A 26,178-nucleotide genomic window follows, 5' to 3' on the forward strand; every position below is an offset into this window, starting at 1 on the left:
GGCTCACTGTACATGTATGGATCAGTCTTCCTTTGGTACCACAAGCTACCACTGGTATAAGCTATAGTCCTATACCTTATACATCACATTTTGGTGTTTCTCCAGATAAAAAGGAGCCTTTAAGTGAAAAAAAGAATAAATAGGCACCTCTGAAAAGACAGTAAAACTACAGACTTCCTGAGATTTTAAACGATTTAACTGCATGGTCCCTTCCATGTCAGTAACATATTTAAAATGGACAATCTGATACCTTCATTCAGTAGGATTGCTGTTCTGACTACTTTCACTGAATGGCTTCGATATTCCAATTAAGCTCTCCACCCCAATAAGAGTTGCTGTTAATTTTGGACAGTCAACATTGACTAACTAGAGGTTTCCGTGGAAAAATCCATTACAAGATATAGCTTGAGTCTCTTTGGGAAGTATTCAATGATTTTAGGCCACTAACATTCATCCTTGTTAACAACTAAAACTAAATTTGGGTTGGTAGCGTTCATTTAACTTTAGAAAGTGATTCCAAGAGTTTGCATCTTCTAGCTCATGCTACAGTTCTTAACAAAATGGACTCTTCTTAAGAGAGCCATCCGGCCACAGTAGTTTCCTGTTCCTGAAATTCACCCCTCCCCTCCCCACAGCATATGAATTAAAGGTTAGCAGTGATGTTTCTGATGTTGACTGCCTGTTGAACAATGATTTCCATAAATCCATACTCCCAACAACAGCAGACTAACTGAACCAATTGAGCTTATATTAAGTATTAATTTACCAATTCCTCATTTATTCAATTGGTCTACTCTGGACTAATAATTAGATTTAGGCTTGTTTAGGCAAGTTTATGATTACTGGGAATCTATGCAACTGCTATGCACTCTATAGCATGGATTTCTTTACCTGCTGCAGAGCATGGGTTAGTGACTGGTTTATGGAAGTGGAAGCCACAAGAACAGCAGCACAAGCAGGGGGTACTGATTCAGGCTGCTGAGCATCTTAACAGAACACTGATTTGTATTCATGATGTCTATTTTTCCTTTTCTATGCAGGCTTATGCTTTGATTTATTACAGTGTTTAATGTTCTTATTAATTATTTCAAAAGAAAAGTGCTTTTTATATTTTATAATTTCTAAAAACCACCTACACACCCCAAATTCAAGCAAAGACAATTATTTTGTTGGATAGATCTTCATTTACAACAAAAACAATTACTTCAAGATATCTGGTGACTCCTTCTTGTGAGGGTCATACGAAAATGTGTATACAAGTTTCAATATCTATCCCTCCCTGCATGTGCTCTAGTCACTGAAACCACATGGATACTGATCTGTTGTAATAATTTAAAAAGTGTTTAAATTATTAAGTATTTACCCGTCTTGATACTGTGGCATTAGCCCTCTCTTTGAGCTGAGGATCCGTAGGCAAATTTAACCATATGATATAAGGAGTATCGTACTTCGCTCGCAGCCTTGGGCATCGTTTGAAGACAAAATCAATAAGAAAAAATTTGATTCCTGCATAAAGTCCTGGATAAGCAGAAAGGCAAAAACAAAGTATCGGTTTATGAGGGCATGCATATTCATGCTATGTTACATATCACTCAAACCAGGTTTATCGCTGTACCAAAGCTGGAAATGAATAATCAGCAGAAACATCTTCCTCAACATTAGGAAGAACTTCCTGACAGTACGAGCTGTTCGACAGTGGAACATGCTCCCTCAGAGTGTGGTCAACTCCTTCTTTGGAGGCCTTTAAACAGAGGCTGGATGACCATCTGTCGGGAGTGCTTTGAGCATGTATTCCTGCATGGCAGAAGGGGGTTGGACTGGCTGGCCCTTAAAATCTCTTCCAACTCTATGATTGTAACACAGGAATCCTAGTAGCCAAAACTGCTGCAATTTTGCAGCACATACAGTTTTCCTCCCACCATTTGCTCTCTCCTGCCATTGTTTCCCATAATATAGCAAATATATTTCAATCCTTAACTGAGAGAAATGCTTGGATGGAGGTTGCAAGGCAAAGTAGAATGTAGGTGATGGGATAAGCACCTCTCAAGTGCCATTTTTCCAATACATATTGCCCCCATTATACTACTGCTTTATCATTTCTCATACTCTAGTCTAGGCTGTCAACAGATGTACAGATAAGTATAAAGACCACTCAGGAATGTTGTTCATGGCCCTTCAATCACTGAACTACTTTCAGAGGATTTCCCCATATGAAAACAATGTATTATTGTATCAATATTTATTTTATTTTATTTCAAGTATTTAAAAAGTATCCCACTTTTCTCTCAGTGTGGGATTCATGATATGACATTTCCAAAAGGATGCCAATTATTTATTTATTAATTAGGTTATTAGGAGTTTTGGCGTTCTGTGCCATCAGTAAACTGATTACATTCAACTCTACTTGTCCTTGTCAATCGAGTTGACTGGTCTGTGCAGGTGATGGACCCAGTAACAGGCTTGATGAAGGCCAATAAATTGAAGCTGAATCCTAATAAAATGTGATTTAGTAGTTCTCTGGTGAAGGAATTAGGTAAGCAACCTTTCCTGGGGTTGCACTCCCCAAGGAAGCAAGCATATAGCTTGGGAGTACTTCTATACCTATATGGAGTCCCGGTAGACTCCGTGGCTCAGAATGCTTGTGTGCAGCTCTGACTGGTCTGCCAGCTATAACCTTTCCTGGACAGGGATAACTGAGCCACAGTAATCCATGCCCTGGTACTCTATGTGGGCTGCCCTTGAGATGACACAGAAGCCGTAATTGGTCCAAAATGCATCAGCTAGACTCTTGACCAAAACACCATATAGATACCATATATCACTGCTTTTAAAGAAATTCTATGGGCTGCTTATATGCTTCTAGTCTGAATTTAGCTTCCAGTGATAACATATAAGGCCCCAAATAGCTTGTGACCTTGATATTTGAATGAGTACTTCCGTCCATATACACCTCCTTGAAAACAGAGGTCTGGTAATAGGGCCCACCTCTGTATCCCATCAATGGAGGTAATACAATGGACCCTTGGACCCACCCTAGGCTTTTGTTCCAGGACTCCCTGTGGATACCAAAATCTGTGGATGCTCAAGTCCAATATATACAGTGGTATAGTATAATGGTGTTCCTTGTATAAAACAGCAAAATCAAAGGGGGGGGGGGGTTTAATTAAAAAATGTCAAGTCGTGGATGCAGAATCCATGGATATGGAGGGCCAACTGTACACTGTGGAGGATATAGGAGAGGGTATTCTCTGCTGTTGTACCCCAGTTATGGAAAACCCATTCTTCTGACCCCCCATTAGCATCAACACTGGCTTCATTCTAGGACCAAGTCAGTAACATGGAGTTTTATTAAATACTTTGGGTCCTCATTCATTTTATCTAATTCCGCACATATGTTATGATTTCAAATTGTTTTAACAATTTAAAATTTAAGCTTTTAAATTGTATGCTTGTAAAGCTTTCAAAGTGTGAAACAGTTTAATATGCTTTTAATATTTTTATTTATTTTAATACAGTTAAACAGTTTTAAGCTAATCAAACTGATTGTTGTTCGCCATCCTGAGATCCTCTGAGATGAGGGGTACTCCTGGATTCGGCTCTTAACTTGGAGGCTCAAGTGTCCAGGAGCACTTTTGCACAGTTAAGACTAGTGCACCAACTGTGCCCATTGCTGGAGAAGTCAGATCTGGCCATGATGGTACATGCCTTGGTTACATACCATATGGATTACTTTAATGCTCTGTATATGGGGGCTGCCTCTGAAATGCACTCAGAAACTTCAGCTGGCCCAAAGAGATACAGCCAGGTTGCTAACTGGTGCTGGCTATAAGGAGCACACAACACCCTTGTTACAACAGCTCAATGGGCTGCCAGTCCTTTTTTGGGGACAATTCAAAGTGCTGGTATTGACCTATAAAGTCCTATATGGCTTGGGTCAAGGTTATTTGTATCTCCTTTTATGAGCTCACTAGAGCACTGAGATCATCAGGAGAGGCCTTTTTCTCTGTCTCACCACCATCTCCACCTCATTTGGTGGGAACACAAGAGAGGGTCTTCTCAGTGGCTGCTCCCAGGCTTTGGAACTCCCTCCCTAGAGAGGCCAGGATGGCACCATTCCTGCTCTCCTTTCGGCACCAGACAAAAACACGTTTATGCTGCCAGGCTTTCTTAAATGACAAGGATTAGACTTTGTGCAAAGTTTGTATATAATTTTTAATATATTTTAAAGTTTAATGTGTAATGTTTTTAACTTTTAAAAAATGTTTGATTTTTAAACATTGTATTTACATTTTAATACTTTGTATTGTTTTTAACTTGTACTGTTTTAAATTTTGTTGGCTGACTTGAATCCCTATACTGGGAGAAAGGTGGGATATAAATAAATAAATAAATAAATAGGTATAAATATTTAAGCAAATAAATTTTCAACCACAACCTATCATCAAGCAGTTGTGGGGGTTTTTTTTGTTTTTTTTTTTTTTGATTGTTAATCCAATAGTTTATAATAAAAATATGATTCCATCCCAAGGCCAGAAATGGAATTTTAACATTTAAAAATATGTGCACTACAAAATCATTACAAATTTACCCAGTGAAAGCCCTATGATCCTGTATGGAATACAGCAAGATGCAATAAACGCTGCCCACAAAACAATATACAGCTTTTGCGTTACTTCAGGTTGGACCCACATAAACAAGCTGTTAAAGAAAGAAAGAAAGACAATATAATGTTAGCTGTTACAGCAGTTCATTGTAGGAAAAAAATTGTTAAATTCATGCTTTGTTAAGAAGAGGGAAAAAACACAAAGAAACTTACTTTTTTATTTTTTCCAGTATGTCTGACATTTTGCCAAACAAGTTCTGTATATCAAGAGAAAGAAAGAATAAGAGTTTGGAATATACAAATGTAATTGAAGATGAGTAGTTGCTGTGTTTCTGTTTTCTCTATGAAGTCATAATTCTGGATCATCACAATTTTTCAGTTCCATAATCAGTCATCTCAATCATTTAGCTTTATGTTGTAGACTGGGGCTAAATCAGGCCCACCACATCAAAACAGATCAGTGTGTGATCAAACTGAGACAAAACCAGCAGTACAAATTGGAAATTATTGAAAATTAATTGATACAGCATGTGTTTCATAGCATAGAAAAGTAGCTACAGTTTTTTAGCTCAGCAGGGTTCAGCATACCATCACAGGAAATAGCCAGCCAGGGCCTAAAGTTACAGATTTTATCTTTTTATCTATTTTATGCTGCCTTTCTTCCAAAGTGGTATCCAAGGCAGAATCCAGAAAGAGTCACTAAAAATCAGAACGATACATTTTTTAAATAACAATTAAAATCACCACACGAAACAATATAAAATTATTTAAAAGAAGGCCCTGAGGCCCCGATCCGCCGCTTTTCCAGGCTGCGGGAAGCGGCAAAAGCCCCAAGGACACCCCAACAATGATGGGGAAAGAAGAAAGGGGCCACTTGGCCCCTTTCTTTTTTGTGATACTGGCACAGCCGTGTAAAGGCTGTGCCAGCGCCACAAACCCAGGCGCCCTTCCGCAGTGCCAGGACATCATGCTGTGCCGCCCTGTTTGGAGGCGGCGCAGTCGTGACATCCTAATGGCGGCGCCCATGTAGAATGGGCGCTGCCATTTTGTACATACTGTGTATGTACTAGGGTTGGGGGCGTCTGAAAAAGACGCCCCCAGGCAACCCTAGTACGTACACAGTACATACTAAAAGGCCCTTCTGGAAAGGGCCGATATTTAACAAAAAGATCTTTGCCTACCAGCCAAAAGGAAAGAGAGCAGTGTTTAGCCTAGTCTCCCAAGGGAAGGAATTCCACAAAGTGAGAGCAGCCACTCAGAAGGCTCTCTCTCATGTCCTCACCAAGCAAGCCAGTAATGGTGGTGGGAACAAGAGAATATCTTCTCCTGTAGATCATAGAAATCTGATATATTTGTATAAGGAGATATAGTCTTTCAGATCCCACCCAGATTAGGTTCTCTAGACTTGTGCCACAGGTTCTCTAGACTTGTGCCAGCATTACCTTAGAGTGAGACTAAAATATGGAGGTTATCTTAAATACCAAAGGATGACAACAGAGTGGGCAACTGCATGAGGGATGAGGACCAATTTCCGTCCCACATCCTCCCACCACTGCCTGCACCAACATGTCCAAGTGTGCCAGAAGTGATATCGCTTCCAATCGCTATTTTTAGTCAAAATCTCCAAAGGTCCTTTCAGATCTTTAATTCTAGGGCAGTTATGAAATTAAAACAGAAAAGGGAGGACTATATCCACTGTCCTGAGCTACTTGGAGAGGAAGGGTGGGCTATAAATCCAATAAAAATAGAATAAGATGAAATCCTAAACCAATATATGTCATGTTATGTTACTTCTCTACTGATGGAGAAAACATCCAATATAGAGGAATGGAAGTAGATAAGAGATTCAGGAATGGACATGGGAAGAAAGTTATGGAAAGACAGGATGAGAGAAGGAGAGATATAGGTTGAAGTATTAGAAGCAGGTGTATTTCATGTGTTAAGGAGAAGAAAATAATATGAATGTTTTTAATAGTTGGAGAAATGTTTTTCTTGTTGATATTGCGATTAACGTGAAGATTGATATATGTTTGACTAAAAAGTAAAGGCAAAACTTTCCCCTTTGACGTGATTGTCTAGTCGTGTCCAACTGTAGGGGCAGTGCTCATCTCTGTTACTTAGCCAAGGGAGGCAGTGTTGTCAAAGAAGGCTCTGTAGTAATATGGCTAGCATGACTAAATGTCAAGGTGCAAGGAACGCTGTTATCTTCCCACCAAAGTGGTACCTATTTATCTACTTGCATTTTTACATGCTTTTGAACTGCTACGTTGGCAGAAGCTGGGATTAGTGACGGGAGCACACTCCATCATGTGGTGCTTGGCCCTTGAATTGCTGATCTGTCGACCTTGTGGTCATCAGAGTCAGTGTCTTAATTGCTGAGCCACCATGTCCCTTCATAGGTTTGACTATGTGAATAATTTTTTTTTTAAAGAGGGAAAACATCCAATATGATACACATGAACTGTTTTTTCAATGAATCACACCATTTGTCTTTATTATATATTCTCCCAGGCAGCAACATTCTCCTGCAAAAATCTCTTTCAGACCTGCAATTCTCTACCTGGAGATGCCAAAGATGGCATACCTGTGCTTTTTGTGCCACATCCAGAACAAGCTGGAATTTTTCTGACACAGTTAGGTCTTCCTTTGGAGGTTCCTGAAACAAGATCAAATATCTGCCATAAGAATTTGAGTCTTTTAGATTAGATATTTCTTCCACATTTTAGATCAGCCAAAGAAAACCATTTCTTCTATTAACTGGCTGCCTTCAGATAATGGTTAATTTAAAGTTAGTTTACAAAACAAGCCAGTTTCATCAGCTGAGGCCTGAAGATGGCTCCTTTCAATAAACCATATTTAATCACAATTTGCCCAGGTTTGGACATAATGCTAACTGCAATATTCAACTGGTTAAAAAAAAAAAAAAAAAAAAGGGGGGGGGGACTTCTGATTTCCTCATGGCTGAACCAGAGGAGAGAAGAGAGCATATGAATCTGAGATCTACAAAGGATCATTCATGCAACAATAAGCCATAATTAACTTATATGTTCAAATGTATGCTGAATACATGAACATTATCTGCTTATTTACAACCAAAAGCGTAATTTTAAATTAGTCTCTTGAGAACCAGAGGCAAAATCCTAGTAACAATTAATTCCCAGTTAAACAGACCTGACTAAATTAATCTCATTTATACTGATATTTTTATTAAGTATAAGTGAACTCAGCGCCTGCAGTGTAGATAGATTTGGATTTACACCTACATTCAGGCATGCAGCTTCCTTGCTTGTGTGAGTCACAAACTCTTTGTGTAACCTACTTCATAGGGTTGTGGCAGTGATGAGAGAATTATACATGATTGGACTATTACACTATATGGGACCATGTATGCTTCTCTAAGAATCCTGGAAGGATGGAATAATTTTTAAAGATAAATGAATAAATTAAATGAAATATTAAATGACTATATTTACTTAAATTAATTTCTTAATTGTATATAAATGAGTAAAAAATAATTCATAAAATTTACTTATTGTTGAGTAATAAATACAGTCAGCCCTTCCTGTCCACAGAGTCTTTATCTACAGATTCAAACATCAATAGTTTGAAAATATTAAAAAATATATACAAATTCCAAAAATCACATCTTGATTTTACTATTTTATATAAGGGACATCATTTTAATATGCCATTGTATTTAAAGGGACTTGAGCATCCATGGACTTTGGTATCCATGGGAGGGGAGTCCCCAGCAGATACCAAGGACCCACTGTAATTGAGTGATAAATAATATGTAATTCATAAAATTACTGAGTAATGAGTTACTATGTAACTGAAGAATAAGTAATTCATAAAAAGAATTATTTAAATGTATATCATGTATATAATTACTTAAATTAATTATATGTTTATATTTTTACCTTTAGCGTCACAGTTTGCTTAGGCTGACCAAAGAGATGTTAAATTTTACCCCTGTATCTTTCAATCTTATAGAAACATAGGGATTGGTTTAGCCAATCATATTTGAATTATTTATAAATGGAAGCAAAGGTTCTGGATCAATTTGCTTCAGAGGAGAAGAGGGGAAGCACATAAGCCTTACATACTGTAGTTTTGAGTTATGCCAAACCAGTCCATTAACTTTTAATTTACAGTATTTTGGGCTGAAAATATCAAAATATATTCAAAGGTGTTTTTTTTTAATTACTCTTCAGCTATACCTTCTAAAATGAGGTATTGTTTGGATTTTTTAAAAGAACTATAAAATGAAGCTTAATTGAGAAATAAATCTCTTGAATATTACCTAATTATATAAAAACTAGTTTATTATAATAATCAGAAAAGAATATATCAGCAAAATACAATTTTAAAATGCTTTGTAAGTTTTATACAAAAATTCTCAAAGTTTCAAAATTATTTTGACTTACAATGGGCTCAGAAACTTCAGGCACAATACTCCACTGTATTCTCCATCCTCTAAAAATAAACAATATTTTCATTAAACAAAAATTATGGGCAGCCAGAACAGCAGCTAACTTTTTTAAAACTTGGTAAATGAATGTACCAGACCACCATCGCCAGTTTCCAGGTTGTCTACACACACACACACACACACACACAATAATTATGCATTTATAATAATATTATATATCATATCCTAATTATTTAATTATAATATATATCATAACATGTTTAAAAATATAAAATACAAATTAAAAAATAAAATGGAGAGTAAAACACTTTTTATAGATCCCTAATTTCTGGAGAGTAAGGGTTCCAAGGAACTATTATGGAAGATGGTGGAGTGAAATGCTTTTTAGAACAAAAGAAAAAGAAAACCATATAGTCTTCTGTTTAAAGTAAGAAATACTAGTAACCAAGCTACAAAGTAAAATCTTAAGACAGAAGAAAGCAGCATGATTACCTGGCTATGAGGTAATTTAGAGATAACCTCAAAATTGCTAAAAATAAGAACATAGGAATGGCCCAGCCATGCCATACAGCATTCATGTAGATCTACAGATAAAAGAAGAAACAAAAAATTACACATCAAACAGTAATTCTTTCAAGCAATACCATGTTAAGAATCTTCTGGGACAATAACAATGATGGATATGATTCCGCCACTCACTGTAATTCTATGTGTATTTACATGATGTTTATTCCTAGTTAAGTGTTATGCGCTTGCATATTTTAGTTTTCCATGTAGAACAGCCAGGCAATATACAGAAGCAACAGTTGATATGACAATCAGAGATGCCAAGGCCATTTTCAAGGGCTAGTACATTGTATGCGGACACAGCCCTCCACTTTGCTCATAAACACACTTCCATCTTGGAAAGGACTTAACCTGTTGAATTTCTGCAATAGGAAATATTGCCTACCACTTTACCAAGCATTACCAACTTTTCCAGTGAATTGGTTCATCTCCAGATATGTCCACAGTACGACAGCCTCAGTTTAGTCATTTGGGCTTCTAGTGAGGTTCTCTTCCATGCCAACCCCTCCACCCATGTGAAGAAACTGTTTTCTGAGTGTTTAGTAACTTTTGCAATGTCATCTGCACAGATCCATCCCCTTTTCTTTCCTTGTTTTTTTTCTAGGCAAAAGTATTTGAGCATTCAACATAAAATATATGCACCTTAAGTATTTATACCAGGACTGCTGCAATAGAACTACTACAATTATTTCATGTCTGGGAGAGCAATTAGTCACCCTCTTCTCCAGCATAGTGTCATAGTTTGAATGTTGGACCAGACTCCCAGGAGACCAGGGTCTGAACTTATGCTCAGCCATGGAAACCCACTGCATGACCTTGGGCACATTATACTCTGTCAGGGGTTGTCTGCATGGGCCAAAGATCTGTGTTCCCCCTGGCCATGCATCATTTAGTTCAGAAGACGCAGTCCAAAACCTCAGGGCCAGGATCAAGCCCAATCCTGCCAGACCAGTCATGGATCCGGTGCATCCAGACCAATCCTAGGGTAAACAGCTTTTATTGCAGGTCAACTTTCCCCCTGGTTTCCCACAGAGTTTCCTGGAAACTGTGGCAAACCCAAACTGTTTATATGATCCCCCCACACTCCTTACTTTTGCAGCACCATTGCTGGCACTGAGAAGCCCATGGTCATCACGCCTGATGTAGAAAAGGAGCACCTGGCCATGTGCGTGAAGCCAGGCGCCTCATTTCTACATCACACATAGTGATGAGGGGCTTTTCAGTATCAGTGATGGCATGGCAAGATAAGGAGCACATACTGGTGGAGGTCCCAGGTCAGCACGGAGATGGTTGTGTAAACATGTACCTATCTCTGTGCCGACCCAGGTGAACGCTAAGGCTAGAACAGCATGGGTTGTTTTCTTGATTACATCCTAAACCCTTGCAATTTGCATCAATGCTTTAAAAGCATAGAGATGTTTGGACAATTCTGAGTAACCATCAAGTCAGATGAATTGTCCACCAGAAAGGTAAGGAGCAGCCCTGGGTTGGTGTGATGATGGGTGTGTGAACACCTGCCCATCCCTGCAACCAACCCAGGGACCAACCCTGGGGGCTCAGCCCATGCTATTCTGTTGTGTCTGCTCAGGCCCTTAGTTTCTTCTACTATGCCTTCCAGAATCACCTAGTCTTCAAAAAATCTGCTGTTTCCATACTCTGGGATACACATTTACACCCACAAAAACATGCAAGACTGTATCCCAGACAAACATTTAGTTTTAAAATTAATAAGATGTACATAAGAACCTAAGAATCAGACTACAGCTCCATCTAGATCACCTTCTTGTTGAAAGCAATGGCCAATTAGATTGGAAACCCCACAAGCAGGATATGATACTTCTTATATCATTTTCTGACTAGCAATAGCTGATACTTAAGAGATCTAGAGCAGTCTGAATCTGCATGTTCCTAATATTATACTAGCTCCACTAGAAGGGAAACTAGAGGACTTTCTTTCTATAGTGCCACAGACACATTTTGAACTGAGAGGAAACTTTCTTGATTCTTCCAGCCTCAGTAGCCACAAGCTCAACTCTGAGGAAGCCACAGAATCACCGTTTTACTGTTTCCCATCACATCTTGCAAACATTTTTGCAGTCTTTTTGCTTAAAACAGAAACGAAACTTTCTCTCTCCTTGAAAGAGAAATATGAGCATTTACCTAGCTAAAGAATTCTAGAGAAGAATAATGTCATTCAGGTTTTCCTGGATCATATGATTTAAATTGCATGTTGGATTGCAGGTCTTAATGTTCTCCCACAAGGAAAAAAAATCTCCCTAACAACAGAAAATGAGAATGTATAGGAAACAGCCATTCTTAAAACTCTCTCCCAAACATGAACCTTTTCTAAAAACCAGAAAAGGGTGTCTTTTCTCTTTGTTGGTTAGGGAATCATCCATACTTTCCAGTACACCATTAGTATCTAAAGAACAAGAATGTGGCAAGACAGCCTGTATACAGTTCTGCAGACACAAGCTCTACCCCTGTCAAGAAGCTGATCCACATCTTAATTTGAGATTTAAAGCTGTGCTTCTCTGATTTTAAATCTTTAAACCTGATCTGGGGGACTAGTAATTTTTTTCGCAGTGTGCCAGGGATTCGCAATATATTTGTGTAAAAATCATACTGTGGTTACTTCAGATGATGGAAGAAAAACAACTTACAATAAAGGCAATAGCAGAAGTGTAGACAGAATACCAGTCTGATAAGGCAGAAAGATTCTTCACAAAATTTGTAACAGGTTTGGCACCTCTCTCTAGGCAGAAAGGAAAACAAATACTGTACACTGTATTTAAGTACGGTATATATCACTGATTTCAAGGATAAAATACCACAACATTTAAATTGAAAAGGAAAAACCCACCCACTCCCAGGCCAAGACATGACATTGAAATTTGGTCCAAAACACACTGCAGAAATAATCCAGTTTGAGACCACTTTAACTGCCCTGGCTCAATACTAGGGAATTCTGGAAACTGTAGTTTTGTGGAACATTTAGCTTTCTCTGTCAGAGAACTCTGGTGTCACAATAAATGACAATTCCCAGGTTTCTCTAGCATTGAGACAGGATAGTTAAAATGGTCTCAAACTGGATTATTCCTGTAGTGTGTTTTAGACCCATGTCAACATCCCTATGTTCACAAGTGATGCATCAGAACCATTTTTACCATAATACAGTCGGCCCTTCTTATACACGGATTTTTTTATACATGGATTCAAGCATACATGGTTTGAAAATGTTCAAAAAAGTATAAATTTCAAATATCAAACCTTGATTTTCCATTTTTTATAAGGAACACCATTTTGCTATGTCATTATATTTAATGGGACTTTAGCATACACGGATTTTGTTATCCACAGGGGGTCTTGGAATCAAACCCCAGCGTATAACAAGGGTCCACTGTAACAACAACAACAATAATGCAGTCTGACCCCTATACTGCGGATATTGAAAACCGTGGATAATGGTGAATGCTCTATTTCCATTCACCACAGAATTGCACTGGACAATGTCCAGCTAGCTGCCTAGAGCAGGGGTAGGCAACCTTCGGCCCGCAGGCCAGATGCGGCCCGGCGAGGCCTTGGGACCGGCCCCAGCCTGGTCCTGCCGCTGATTGCTGCCAGGGTCTTTGGCCTCTCGCACGCAGGGGCAATTGTCTATAGAAGCCTCAGAAACATGCATTTATATTAACACTTTTTAAAAAATCAGCAATTATTTTTGTGTGTCCTCCACTTTTTAAAAAAGTGTCCACCATTAGAAAATTTTGTCCTACATTTGTCCGAGTTTATTTATTTATTTAATTTTTTTTAAAAAAAAAAATTTAATTATTTATTTTTGGGCTTTGGCCCCCCAGTTGTCTGAGGGACAGCAACCTGGCCCCCGGCTCAAAAAGGTTGCCTACCCCTGGCCTAGAGGGTTCTTTTTTCCAGATACAGGGAAGTGAAACTACGGTTACTGATCCTGCAAATACGGGGGTCAGACTGTAATCCGAAAACATATTTTTATACATATTTAATCCAAAAAAGATCTGATGCCTTGATCAATTTCATACATGGAAATCGCCATGTTGCAATTTTTAATCGATGAAGATTTGCTGTCAACTTTCTTTAAATCACATCTTCAGGTGGATCTAGCCTTAGTACAGGAGAAATTGACACAGTTCAACATGGCACATGAGAAGAGACTGATGCATCTCAAGACATGGATGGGGCTGGGAATCACAGCCTCAATAGTTCAACCCACACCCAAGAACATATGGAATGAGTGGGAACTAACTAAGGAAAAGTCTGCATGCTTGCTGTTCTTATGGTGCAAGGTGCCTCAGTGTAGGGCTTAAGCAATTTTAGATTAATGTAAAACAACAACTTCTGGAGAGTATTTATGCTGGGGGAAAATAAACATAACTGGACCCATTCTAGCTCACCTGCTAAGGACTGGAAATTTTATTTTCTTGAGCTGCACTTCCAGAACCCTGCAGCCATGCTGGCTGAGTGTTTTTGGCAGTTCTTGTCTAAAATGTAAGATTTCTAAACTCTTTTAAAAAGTATGAGAATTTGATGGCCTATACAGTATTTTCTGTTTTATACCTAGACATGTTCTGTCATTGCTGAGCAGGGTGCATCTCCACTTTAGAAATAATGCGGTTTGACACCAGTTTAAGTGATGTCACTCCATCCTATGGAATTCTGGGATTGGTAGTTTTGTAAGTCTTTAGTCTTATTTGCCAAAAAGTGCTGGTGCCTCACGAAACTACAAATCTCAGGATTCCATAGGATGGAGCCATGGCTGTAAAAGCGGTGTCAGGCTGCATTATTTCTACTGTGTAAATGCACACTCAGACTGAAATACATCCACAAGATATTATTCATAAAAAGGAGGAGCAGGAACATCAATTTTCACAGACAATCCCATTTCAAAGGTCACTTCATTGAAAATTTATTATGTAAATGTCCAATTAAGGGCTGTTTTACACAGGCTTCATTTTATACCAGCGTTTGTGATGCTTATGCCACCATCAAGATTTACTTTATTTTAAAAGCTGCAATTAAAATCAGTTTCCCCAAAGTGTCAATACATTTTTAGAGGTTTTTGTTTAAACAACAAAAGAGTAGATTTATTTTTTCTACATGTTTTCCTTGGCTTGACAGGTTAAGACACATTACTTTAATACTTTGAATAAAGCAAACAATTCTGGTTGGCAACGTTTGTGGTTAAACAGAGACCTGGTTTGCATGTTACACATAGTCAGGAAGATCCAAGGGCTGTGAACAACATACTCATTGTTCTTATGTTTCTCCAGACATTGTACCATAGGAAGAGCCAAAGGTCACAGCTTGAGTGATAGGCCTGAGTCCAAGAAGTGAAATCTCACCACCTGGAAGATCTGCCAGTCCCTATTTTGCAAAGTATAGCAGAAGTGAGGAAAACAGAAACAGTACCAACTACATCTTTTTCCAGTGTTGTCTGTATATTTTTCAAGTAGTTTCAGAGCTAATTTGCATCTTCAGACTCTTTTCCTAAGGCCAGCTTCCTGGAGGCTATGCCTTGTTTAGAACTCTCAAACCCACCTACAAACCATCTTTTATCAAGTGAAATGTTTCACCTTCTTCTGCTTCATCTCTCCTTCCCTCTTCCTCTCACATGGCTATGTTTTACTCTTGCTTGGTTTGTTGCTTGGTTATGCATGCCTTTCAAACCATGAAAGTGTTGCTTGATGGTGACTTATAAGCTAGGATAATGTATTCAAATGAATACATTAAAATGACTTCAAGCTTCTACTGCTATTGAAAATACACAGCAGTAAGTACAGAAATACATATTTGAGGCACCAGATTAATTGTTCATTTATATATATACACACACACACACACACACACACGTATTGTTTGATAGTTATTGTTTGACATATTGTCATTATATACTTTTTATGTTACATTTCTATAATATTGGAGATTTAAATTATTTTTAATTTACCAAGTAGACTCTTTCTACACTCTTTGCATGCATGATTGTGAGAGATAACAAAATCGCACCAATTCTATTGTTGCAACGTCAGCTTCAACGTCACACATGCCTATATGGTATAAACTCTATAAATGCTATTTGTATTACATGAATATAATGTTAGGCACTTACTTAATCTTCTCATGTTTTCTGTAAGCCTGGAAAATAAATGGTTGAAAATGTAATATGCTTCTTTGAAAGATGAATACCAGTAATAGTAAAAACCATAATATGGAAAATATGACATGGGCTAGCATAAATTACCACCTAACTAAAACATTCAGTTCCTTAAGAGCAGTTTAAAGATGAGAAATAATGGTGGCACACCTCCCAGAGGGGCACTCTATTATTATAGATACCAGCATTTCTGCTCAAATATAAAATAAAGTTATGATATAAAACTAATTTCAAGGCTACACCCCTATACAGAGTTAACTGAGATGCTGCATATTGCCAAAAAAATAAAAGTGCAAACAGAAAGAAGAGTGATCAGCATGTATATTAAATAAACTGCAGCTGGCTTTTTTATTCTTTGTACTACTACAGTATTTCCCAACCTTCCATTTGTTTTGGACTTTAGCTCTCATACTGTTAGTCAAACCGACTAAGGCTTCTGGGAGCTAAAGGCCAAAGTAAATGGAGAACCAAAGGGTGGGAACTACTATATAATTGCAAAACTGTATTGTTTCCTCTCATTCCAGACATTTCTCAATTATTTTATCCAGAGAAGATGGCATTAAGGAGAAACACAGAAGCTTTTAACAATACCTTAGACGCTGTGATCAATACTGTATAAAAGCAAGTAACAATAATATTTTTATTTAGTTTAGATAAGAGTATTTAATTTAGATAATATTAATAAAACAGGTCATCCAGTAAGATTTACCTCCTAGCACTAAGTGGTTCTTCTGTTTCAACTGTGTTCTCTTCTGGCTGAAATCTGAAGTCTTCAATATATTCCCCAAATTTGTCATACACCCACTTCTGAACTCTTGAACACACCATGTGGCTGCGTTTATCTAGTGACAAAAAATGCATTACATTTTCGTTACTTTCAAGTGTCAGTTTAAAACTGCATGTGAAAGCAATAACTCTACAGTACAGGCAGAACTTTTCACACAGAAACTTAACTTTAGTTACAGGGGTACCACACCCAGACACAACAGCATTCTTTTTTAAAAAAATTAATTTTTTATTATTAATCAGGATGCATTCATGACATAAAGAGAGAAATAACAGTAATGATGATTACAAGAAATCAGAAAGAAAGACAGTTAGCATAAGAATCAATAGGTCTTGGGAGTCAATGAAAAGAACTTCACTGCAATATATTCCAGTCTGGGATAAGATCAGTGTCTGAGGATGAGGTTAATGTTTCATTCTCCAGAATGTGAAGGAGCAGTATCCAGAATTTCCCTCCAGAAAGTGGTTTGGTGGGGTTGAGGTTTTAGATTTTGTGTATTGTTGTTGTAATCAATAAAAATGGACCAATCAATGTGTTTTCCTTTTTTTTTTTTGTCCATTACAAAGACTGGAAGTGTGTGACAGCTTCTCTAGCAACCATATGTCCCATATTCTTCCATCAGTTATTTATTTGTACATTCCTAGTTTTCCAACATCTCGCAATTTCTGTTCTGCAGCTGAAATGAGGAACGTGGTAAGTCTCCAATGTTTCAGGTGACTGTTTTCTTTACTGTAGAGACAACAGCATTTTTATGGGAAAGTGGTCCTGGGCACAGGATCTCTCACAGGGAGACATTCTACCCATGCCTAAATACATTAACACATATTATTTGTTTATCTACTAATCTGAATAAAATAAGAGTTTCACTAGGAAATCAATTCTACTATGTGATGAGTAATTTTTAATGAGGCAATACGGACCCCCAATCCAGGAATGGAGTTATGCAGAGACATGATTTCTTACAGCCTTTAAAACCTCAAAGTACAATGGTTTAAGATTCCCTTCTATGCTTTCTTTTGTCCTTTTAGCCTTTGCGTCAGAATTTCATTCCATCTCTGTGCTGCATCAGCATCCAAGGGCAAAGCTATAGCCTTAGCTACTATTTGCCAATTCAGATTTCATGCTAGTTAGCACAAGTCACAGCTTGCACATCCACTACAAGCAACATATTTGGATTTTGATTTGTGATTCAACTGAAAAGTGTGACTGATCAGTTCAGACTTCATGGGAAATCTGTACATAAAACTGTAAACCAAAGAAGATTGCACCACCATTATACCAAAATGTTTTGGACTGTTGTTGTTATTATTGTTGTTCTTATTATTATTATTATTATTATTATTATTATTTCAAATTTTATTTTAGGGAAGAGAATAAAAATGTCTGTACTCCAAAAGTGATGGAAACATGTTATTTCTCAATGCTTATGTAACTAATGTTTACAGAAAAGCAGCGTCTAGATAGATCAAAGCTTTGAAAAATGGAGGGGGGGGAGTGCACCAGATGGAAGGAAAGTGAAGTTCCTACAAAAATAACATAATACAGGATTTAAACATACTTTAACTATAGCTCATATGGAATGGGAGGGAGCTAAAAGGAACCAGATGTAATGGGAGAGAAATTCACACAGTTATAAATTCTAAACAGTGGGTCGAATGTGCACTGAGGCTGCATCTACACTTCAGAATTGGCTTAGTTTGACACCATTTTAACTGGCATAGCTCAATGCTATGGAATTCTGGGGTTCGTAGTTTTGTGATATATTTAGCCTTCTCTATCAGAGTGCTGTGGTGTCACAACAAACTCTAGATCCCATAATTCCACAGAATAAACCATGATAGTTAAAGTGGTGTCAAACTGCATTATTTCTGAAGTGGGAGTAGCCTGAGTCAGATGTAATACTTCCATAAATATTTTCCCACTACCTTGGTTTCTAGTAATAACTAATCCATCAATTTACACAATGGCAGATTGTAAACCTCAGCAGTAGTATGTGGGCCTTATAAGGGTGTCTTCATCCTCCTATTTTACAGGAAGATATATAACACTACACAATGTACTTTGATTCCACCGTAACTGCCGTGGCTCCAACCTATAGAGCCTTAGATCTATAGTTTGATAAGATACTTAGGGCTCTCTGCTAGACTGTTCGTTCCACTTCACTTCTCCTAAACTATAGCACCAACAATCTCTAGAAGACCCAAACTACTAATCACAAGATTCCATGAGATGGAGTCAGGTTAGTTAAAGTGTTATCAACCTGCTATAACTGTTCAATGTTGATGGACTCCTATTCTAACCAACAATTCCTTCTAAGCTGATGAGCACCATCTCCTCCTCCATCTAGAATCTACTGACTGGACACCTTTTTTAAAATGTAGGGACAGCCAATATTCAGGATTGGGTGGCATAAGGAAGTCTGACAAGAACATTTAAATAGAAATGTAATGCCTTGCCTCAAGCAATCTCTGATGGAGAAGGCAATTTCCTGGCAAAAATATTTTTTGCTGGCTTTTTGAGGGAAGGCCTTACTAGCAGGATGTACTGACTAAGACATAAATCATAGGATTAAGTGAGATTTCCCACTGACATTTCAAGTATTTTGTAAATGTTAGAGCAAACTAAACACTAAACTTCACAAATTTACAACTAAAAAAGAGTACTTATTTCACTTCCATTTTTTAACCAGACTTAAAAACAAAAAGAAAACTGCATATGGGAAGTGGCTAAAACTTGGGGGCACTGTGTACAAATTCTTCAGGTGACAATGCCACAAACTGCCTACATTATAGATCTAGTTTTATATCAATTTTGCAACAAAACAGAAGTCTGGGCAGCGAAAATGCCTCATTCTGGTGCAAGAGGAATAAAATGCACTGCTACAACCACTGTCATCTGGAAGCTTTAGTCCAGCATATCTAGTAGATGCCAGGTTGAGAAGATGCCTTCAAAATATTTCCATATAGGGACTTTCTAACTAGCACTCAAGATAGTGTGTGAGGTTAATTATGAGAATATAGGCCCACAAAGACTGGCTAAGCCTCTATCTTGGCCACACAAACAAAATAACACGTCCTTGATTGACAGATTGAAGTAAGGTCAGATGTCAAGCAACTTATCTGCCAGTTTACTTTCATGAGGTGAAAAAGTAATAGCTATGCTTGCTAAGGAGAGCTTATATCCCCATTATTTACCATTAACATAAATAATTTTAAAAAGAAAGCAAGCATACACCATTTTTTAAAAATGAATGTAAATAAAAATCCAATTTGAAATTTGAAATTCCTCATTTTCCCATTTATTTTAATTTTTTTTAAGGTCATAGACTTCCATGCTCCCTGTCTTCCAGCTTGGAATTTGGATGCATACCTCCTACTTATCAGGATTTTTTAACAGAAAAAAACACACAAATTACATTAAATATTTCTGTCTACTCCATCTCACTAATTATCAGACACCATCTCTCCCCCCCCCCCCCCAATTCTTTTAAATTTGCTTTCTTCCGTACTTTCCTTGTGGAGAAGATTTGGATGAAGTTACTAAGGAGTCAAAAGTACCTGTTCCATTGACTTGTGTCGGTACTTTTGGGGGCTGCTGAGTAGGAGGTGGTTCTTCCGGTCTAAAGAAAACCCAGAAAGAAAGAAAGAAACAGCAATTTAGAACAGTACAACCCTCAAACAAAAACAAAATCAGCATGTACATTCCATATGAGTGAAGATGTATTTTAATTAGCATGATAGAAGAGAAAGGCTTGATAGTACTTTTTTGTATCCCCCATCAAAACAGACATTTTCCATGACACATGAGCTAAAAAAAATCTTGGTTTACTGCCGCTGCTATTGTTGTTAACTTTATTTCTATAAAGTTAATTTCTATTGCCTTTCCCCCAAAACTATTGTTCAGCATGGAGATATTTCACAGTACACAAAGTAGTTTAATTGCACTTTAACTGCCAAAATTGCACTAGGCACTATTTTTTTATATAGCCAAAACTGCATGAGGCATTGTTTTCCCCACTAACATTTAGCCCCAGGTAATGATAGCTTTTAGGCAGCCTGGGAAGAAATCCGAGGAAATTCACAGGCTTCTTAAGGCTGTAAAGCAAATATTTTGTTTGTCAAACCCCTGGTCTATAGAGCTGAGGCATGTTTCTGTCATCCTCTTTTATTCCCCAAACAATCACTAAGGACAACCTTGCATGATATGTGAATACAAAATTGTTCAGAATTGACTATCTGGGGAGTACAAGAATGAACAGCAACCAGTTTTGATTGCTCTTCTTTTCGTTCGTCTCTGCTTCAAGAGAGGAGAGGGGATTCACATTGGAAAGAAATCTGACAGGCAGCAAGGAGAGATGAAAAAGAGTTCTCTTCTCATGGGGCAAAGGATAGACAGGAAAGAGATAAAACTGATGGGCAGTTTTGCATTTTCACTTATGGTAGTAAATTCCATGTAAAGGGTTTTGCTGTAGTCAAGCTGCAAATAAGCCTTACTCAGTAAGGCCAGTGGACAATTTCAGGGAAGAAAGAAAAAATCCCTGCATTTTCACTTGCACCTATGAAGAACAGGTCAGATATGTTTTATTGTAGACTCCAGGATAAAAATTCTCAAATCAAAACACCTTCTAGATGCCAGCCTTGCCCAGGACATTGTGAGGCAAAATGGCACCGACTTACCATTACATGATTATATGATTCTATGTACAGGCTACACACTCTTCAACACTAGGGTTAGGATAGCTTTCACTAGTGAGGAAACACAACCTCCAAACAGTTTACAAACCGACCAAGAAATTCCAGCAAATGCTGCACTCAGCAAAGGACAGGAGAGACCCTCTCACAGCCGCAGGAGTTTACGGCATACCATGTAGCTGCTAACAAGTCTACATAGGGACCACCAAACGCAGAGTTCAAACGCGAATTAAGGAACATGAGAGACACTGCAGACTGGGTTAGTAAAAAAAAAATCAGCAATAGCAGAACACATTATAAACCATCCTGGGCAAAAAATGCTGTTTGAAACATTGAAATTCTGGATCATGCCAAAAACTATTAGGTCAGAATGCACCGGGAAGCAATTGAAATCCACAAACAACTGGACAACCCTGAAGGCACTTGGAAGCTAAGTTGGGTTAGCCCTGATTAGTATTTAGATGTAAAAATGCCAACAAATACCAGATGCTGTAGGTTATATTTCAGAGGAAGAAACTGGCAAAACCATCTCTGAGTGTTGACACATGGACACACACACACACACACACACACACACACACACACACACACCTTAGTTATATTTTCATGGAAGTTTAAAAAATATACAATGCCAAACAATTTACAAAATTCCAGCAGGCATAACTGTTTGTGCTCACACTAAAGGGTAGATGGATGAGGAGAGAATTACAGTAAATAGTGGTGGTGGTGTGATGTGGAGGGAGGCAACTAGGTGTGGGCAGGGCAGAAAAGGCACACATGTCAAAAAGGGCCAGTACTAACTCTTATCAAAGTCAGTAAGGTAAGTAGTGCACCTTAACTCTAATATATATAAAAAAGGGCCATCCCCTTCTCTGAGTAAAGTGATGAAAGATAAGAGCTTAGTCCATCCTCAGAGTACATAAAAGAAGCTTCGACTTGCTCCACTCTCTCTGTGCTCTTTTGAGAGGAAGTGCCAAAGAGCCACCACTGCCACCATTTTTCCACCCAGGCATTCAAAAAGGCCAGAAGTGACATTGCAAGAGATAGAGAGCAAGGTGGTCAGTGCTTCTGGCAAATGACTTACTATAGTTTGATTAAAGTTGAGCTGGCACTGTCTAGAAGAAAACAGAGCAATATAAATATACACGTTTGTTTTTTAACCAGCAAGAAGCTGTCTTAACTCAGTGTGTATTTCAGCATGAAAAAGGGTCTAGGTTTCAACAGCTTTTCAAAATACAAGAGTGAAACACCATCCAATTTCTTGCAGCTGGGAAGGAAAAGCAGCCCCAGTCTATGCCTTTCCATACCAGAGCCCCTAATCTGAGATGTTTGGGGGGTTGTTTGTTTGTTCCAACCTCTACAGTTAAGGTATAATTGTATGCTGCTCTTTGTGTATTTTATCTGTGACATTAAGCTCTCCAGCTTTGTCAAGTACCAAGCATGCTGATAACAACATTCCTTGCAGTAACTATCTGTGAGGAACACAGCACTGTCAATGAGGTCTGCCTTCCCTAAAACCAAATAAGGAAGCTGAGGCCTGTTACAGACTGCCAAAATAAAGCTGCTTCGGGTCTCTTTGGAGGTATGCTGTTTAAATGATGCATGCATCCTAAGAATCCGGAAGCTGCACCAAAGCTGCCCTCCAGTGCTTAGGAATGGAGTGTGGCTTTGGCGCGACCTCCGGACTCTTAGGACCCATGCATCATTTAAATAGCATACCTCCAAAGAGACCCAAAGCAGCTTTATTTTGGCAGTCTGTAATCTTTAATTTGGGACACACCAGAGGAAGATACTGTTTGATCCATCTGTTAATGATATAGCCTTGGGCCTACTGTAGGAGCAAGACCTTTGACAAGAAAACACCTTTGAACACAACACTGAACATAGCTGAATGTTACAAACCATGCATGTTGCCTGCATTGTAAAAGAGATTAATTACATTGCATCTGTGTAATGTCTTAATTTTCTTTAATTCATAAAATGCTGTTTCCATCAAGCATGGTGGTAACGACAGCTTAAGGTCATTTCTGATTAGTCACACTGCAATTAGAATAGCATGAAAAGTCATTTGAAGCTGGCCATCAATGGCTAATGGCATATAATTTTCACAGCAGCAAAGTACAGGTTTACATAACTTACCATTCAACTTCAACCCAGAGCAGCACCCAAAAGTCTGTGCCAAGGAATTTGCAAACCTCTTTATTTTTGCAATTTGTAACCATGATGCACAAAATGAAAAGAAAACCTGACATGAGATGCACTTGTTACTTACTCAGGCACCTTGAAAGGGCACTACAAGGTTCTAACACAGTTTGCAGGCAGGGTTATGCTTGTTGCATGGTGAGTCACTTTCTTAAACTTACTTCAAAATTACTCCTACTCTCAGCTCCTTTCAAATACCCAAACATAGCGCGTACATGTTAAAAAAAAAAAAAAGCAACCAGTACTGTTAAGATTGAAAGATGTAATATGAGACTGCTACCTTCAAGAGTGGTATGCCCTGCCATTAAACATCTAAGAAGTTTTATCTCTTTAACGTGTTGTTTGTCTGCATGTCATTTCCAAATTATGGAAACCATAAGATAAACCTATCACAGGGTTTTCTTGGCAAGATTTATTCAGAGAGGTTTTCCATTGCTCTCCTCTGGGACAACATAATTTGTCCAAGATCACCCAATGGATTCCCTGGGCCAAGTGGGGAGTCAAACCCTGGTCTCCAGAGTCATAGCCAACACTCAAACCACTGCACCAAGCTGCCTTTCTACACCACATTGTTTCTCTCCAAGTCTAATACTATCTTTGCTCTAATACTACACTCTAATATAGTGGCCCCCACACTGTCTTGGGCTACTGCCCACTTTCGTCTTGGATGACAACCCTAGCGGCCAACACCAAACACATATTTCTTGATATTAGGTCTACTGTTCTACTGCACATTCAAAATAACCAATCTCAGCCACTGCTTCCTATTCCACCTGGACACCCTGGGAGCAGCAACCAAGTAGCTGGCTTAGCAGTGATTGAGAAGCCTCTCGCCTATGCTGGTTTTACAGCAGAGGTGTCACAAGGGGGCAGGGTGGGTGCAGGCCACATCAGGTGACACCATAAGTGGGGTGACATCATGACCACCAACCTAGCCATGCCACTGTTGCTCCCTAAACAACTGCCTTTGGAGGAAACGGGGTGTAACATTAGCATACCTTTTAAGACACAAGCAGCTCTGTGGAAGAGAAGGTGTTGCCAGAAAGTGAGGCAAATGAGGTCTCTCCTTTCTCTGACCACTGAGCTTCAAATCCCCTCTGGGAGAAGAGGAGGAGACAGGGCAGGACTTTCTGAGTTCCTCCATCCTCCTGGTATGGCCCAGTCTCATCCAAGAGAGAGAGAGAAGCAAGCAAGACAATCAGGGAGCCAGTGATGTGAGAATGTGTCAAGACCAGCAAACTCAGATAGAAAGACATCTTATTGTGATAGAAAACAAAAGATGTTTATTTTAGACATTAGAGCAGAAGTTCTCAGTAGAGTGTATTTGCTGAAACTGACAGTCTCTTTGCTCTATCATAGTATTAGAATTCAAACTATCAAGCCCCCTCCCCTTTTCTGGCTGTTGGTGCCCAACCTTTGATCCCGATCAAAGCAACCTTTCATGTCCCCTTTTTTCCCTCCCGTGTTTATCATTCAATCACTCTTAAGACAGGAAGGGAAGTACCCCTCCTTTTCAAATCAAATCCTCTTGCAAGAAAGGTAGGGTCATACAACTATAAATCTTCACCCTGTACCCATTTGCCTCTCCGTTTTTCCCCATGTCTAGAGTATCCACTTGATAAAATACAATATTATATAATATTATATAATATCCTTTTATATTCCCCATATCCATCCTCACAATAATTCATCAGGCTATCACACCATTATATCATTGTATCATCATATCACCATATCATCATGACAGAACCATGCACATGGGTCTGACAGGAAAGCTACTGTCTGCCATTGACGCAAGAACCTCCAGCTTCAGGAGTGGGGTGCAGGAGGAATTCAGGGACTCCTCCTCCTCTTAACTCCCAAAGCAGAAGGCTGTTGTTAGTATAGATAGAAGACAGCAGCCTCCAGTTTCAGGAGTGGTGTGCTGGAGTAATCCAGGGATTCTGCTTCAGGAGTCAGTCTGTCCCAAAATGGCACCACTCCAAGCCACAGATGTGATGCTCTGCCCCCAAGCCATGTGAGAATTTCCTAACTACCACTATTAGTGAAAGATGTAGCAATGGGAGTAATCTTGTGTGGGGAGGTGAAGAGCAGGAGACACCACCACACGAAGCAATCAGCTTGGCTGTGTGGTGGTTTAAAGGGATCCTAAAAAGAAGTTTCATGCTACCCTCATCCCCATCATGGTCCTTAAGGCCACTTCTACCCTTCCTTGTCTTTCTTGCACACCAGTACTTTGACTGAAAGACCCCTTACCACCCTCTTTTTCCCCTTCAGTGCCCCCCAGATGTTTCCACCATCTGGGGGAGGGCATACTGCCCACTTTGGGAATCACTGCTTTAATATGAAGTAGGCAAGGTCAGGCCCATGGGTGACATGCTGCCCCCTAGGGCTAGTCTTGTGGTCCCTAGGTATGGCCAAGGATCAAAAAGTATGTTTTGCAAAAAGAAAAATTCAGAAAAAAAAATATTCTGCTAAGAAATGCAAAATAAATAAATAAATAAATAAATTTTTAAAAAATCTCTTGAGGTTATGGAAGCATGCTTACCATGTCTGGAGCCCCTCTGGACACCCCAGGGGTGTCCAATCAAAATGATTTTTTGCAAAACAAACAAACACACACACACACATTTTTTTTCTTAAAATGTCCTCTAGGGCATTTGTATAAACATGAATGCTCTAGGGAGGCCCAAAAACATGCCTCCATGTTCCCCA

At 38.7% G+C, this 26,178-nt stretch overlaps 1 protein-coding gene across 6 annotated transcripts in view; it reads right to left on the reverse strand.

The window, feature by feature from the left end:
- The window catches only part of LOC149312361 (GRAM domain-containing protein 4), a 116,654-nt gene that overhangs the window by 10,132 nt on the left and 80,344 nt on the right, over positions 1 to 26,178 (reverse strand). For 5 of the 6 annotated variants that reach the window (XM_089524463.1, XM_089524461.1, XM_089524462.1 and 2 more), the window contains 10 exons: positions 20,128 to 20,189; positions 16,493 to 16,625; positions 15,739 to 15,764; positions 12,266 to 12,357; positions 9,528 to 9,619; positions 9,031 to 9,079; positions 7,188 to 7,259; positions 4,817 to 4,860; positions 4,589 to 4,698; positions 1,364 to 1,518 (listed from right to left, as the gene is read on the reverse strand). In XM_089524463.1, coding sequence (XP_089380589.1) covers positions 1,364 to 1,518; positions 4,589 to 4,698; positions 4,817 to 4,860; positions 7,188 to 7,259; positions 9,031 to 9,079; positions 9,528 to 9,619; positions 12,266 to 12,357; positions 15,739 to 15,764; positions 16,493 to 16,625; positions 20,128 to 20,189 — 835 coding nt within the window. The remainder of the gene's footprint in view (positions 1 to 1,363; positions 1,519 to 4,588; positions 4,699 to 4,816; positions 4,861 to 7,187; positions 7,260 to 9,030; positions 9,080 to 9,527; positions 9,620 to 12,265; positions 12,358 to 15,738; positions 15,765 to 16,492; positions 16,626 to 20,127; positions 20,190 to 26,178) is intronic. The other variant, XM_089524464.1, reaches the window with a different exon arrangement.

The sequence above is a fragment of the Sceloporus occidentalis genome, unplaced genomic scaffold (genome assembly GCF_023333645.1).
Source record: "Sceloporus occidentalis isolate IW3139 unplaced genomic scaffold, rSceOcc1.0.p SCAF_5, whole genome shotgun sequence".
Taxonomy (NCBI): Eukaryota; Metazoa; Chordata; class Lepidosauria; order Squamata; family Phrynosomatidae; genus Sceloporus; species Sceloporus occidentalis.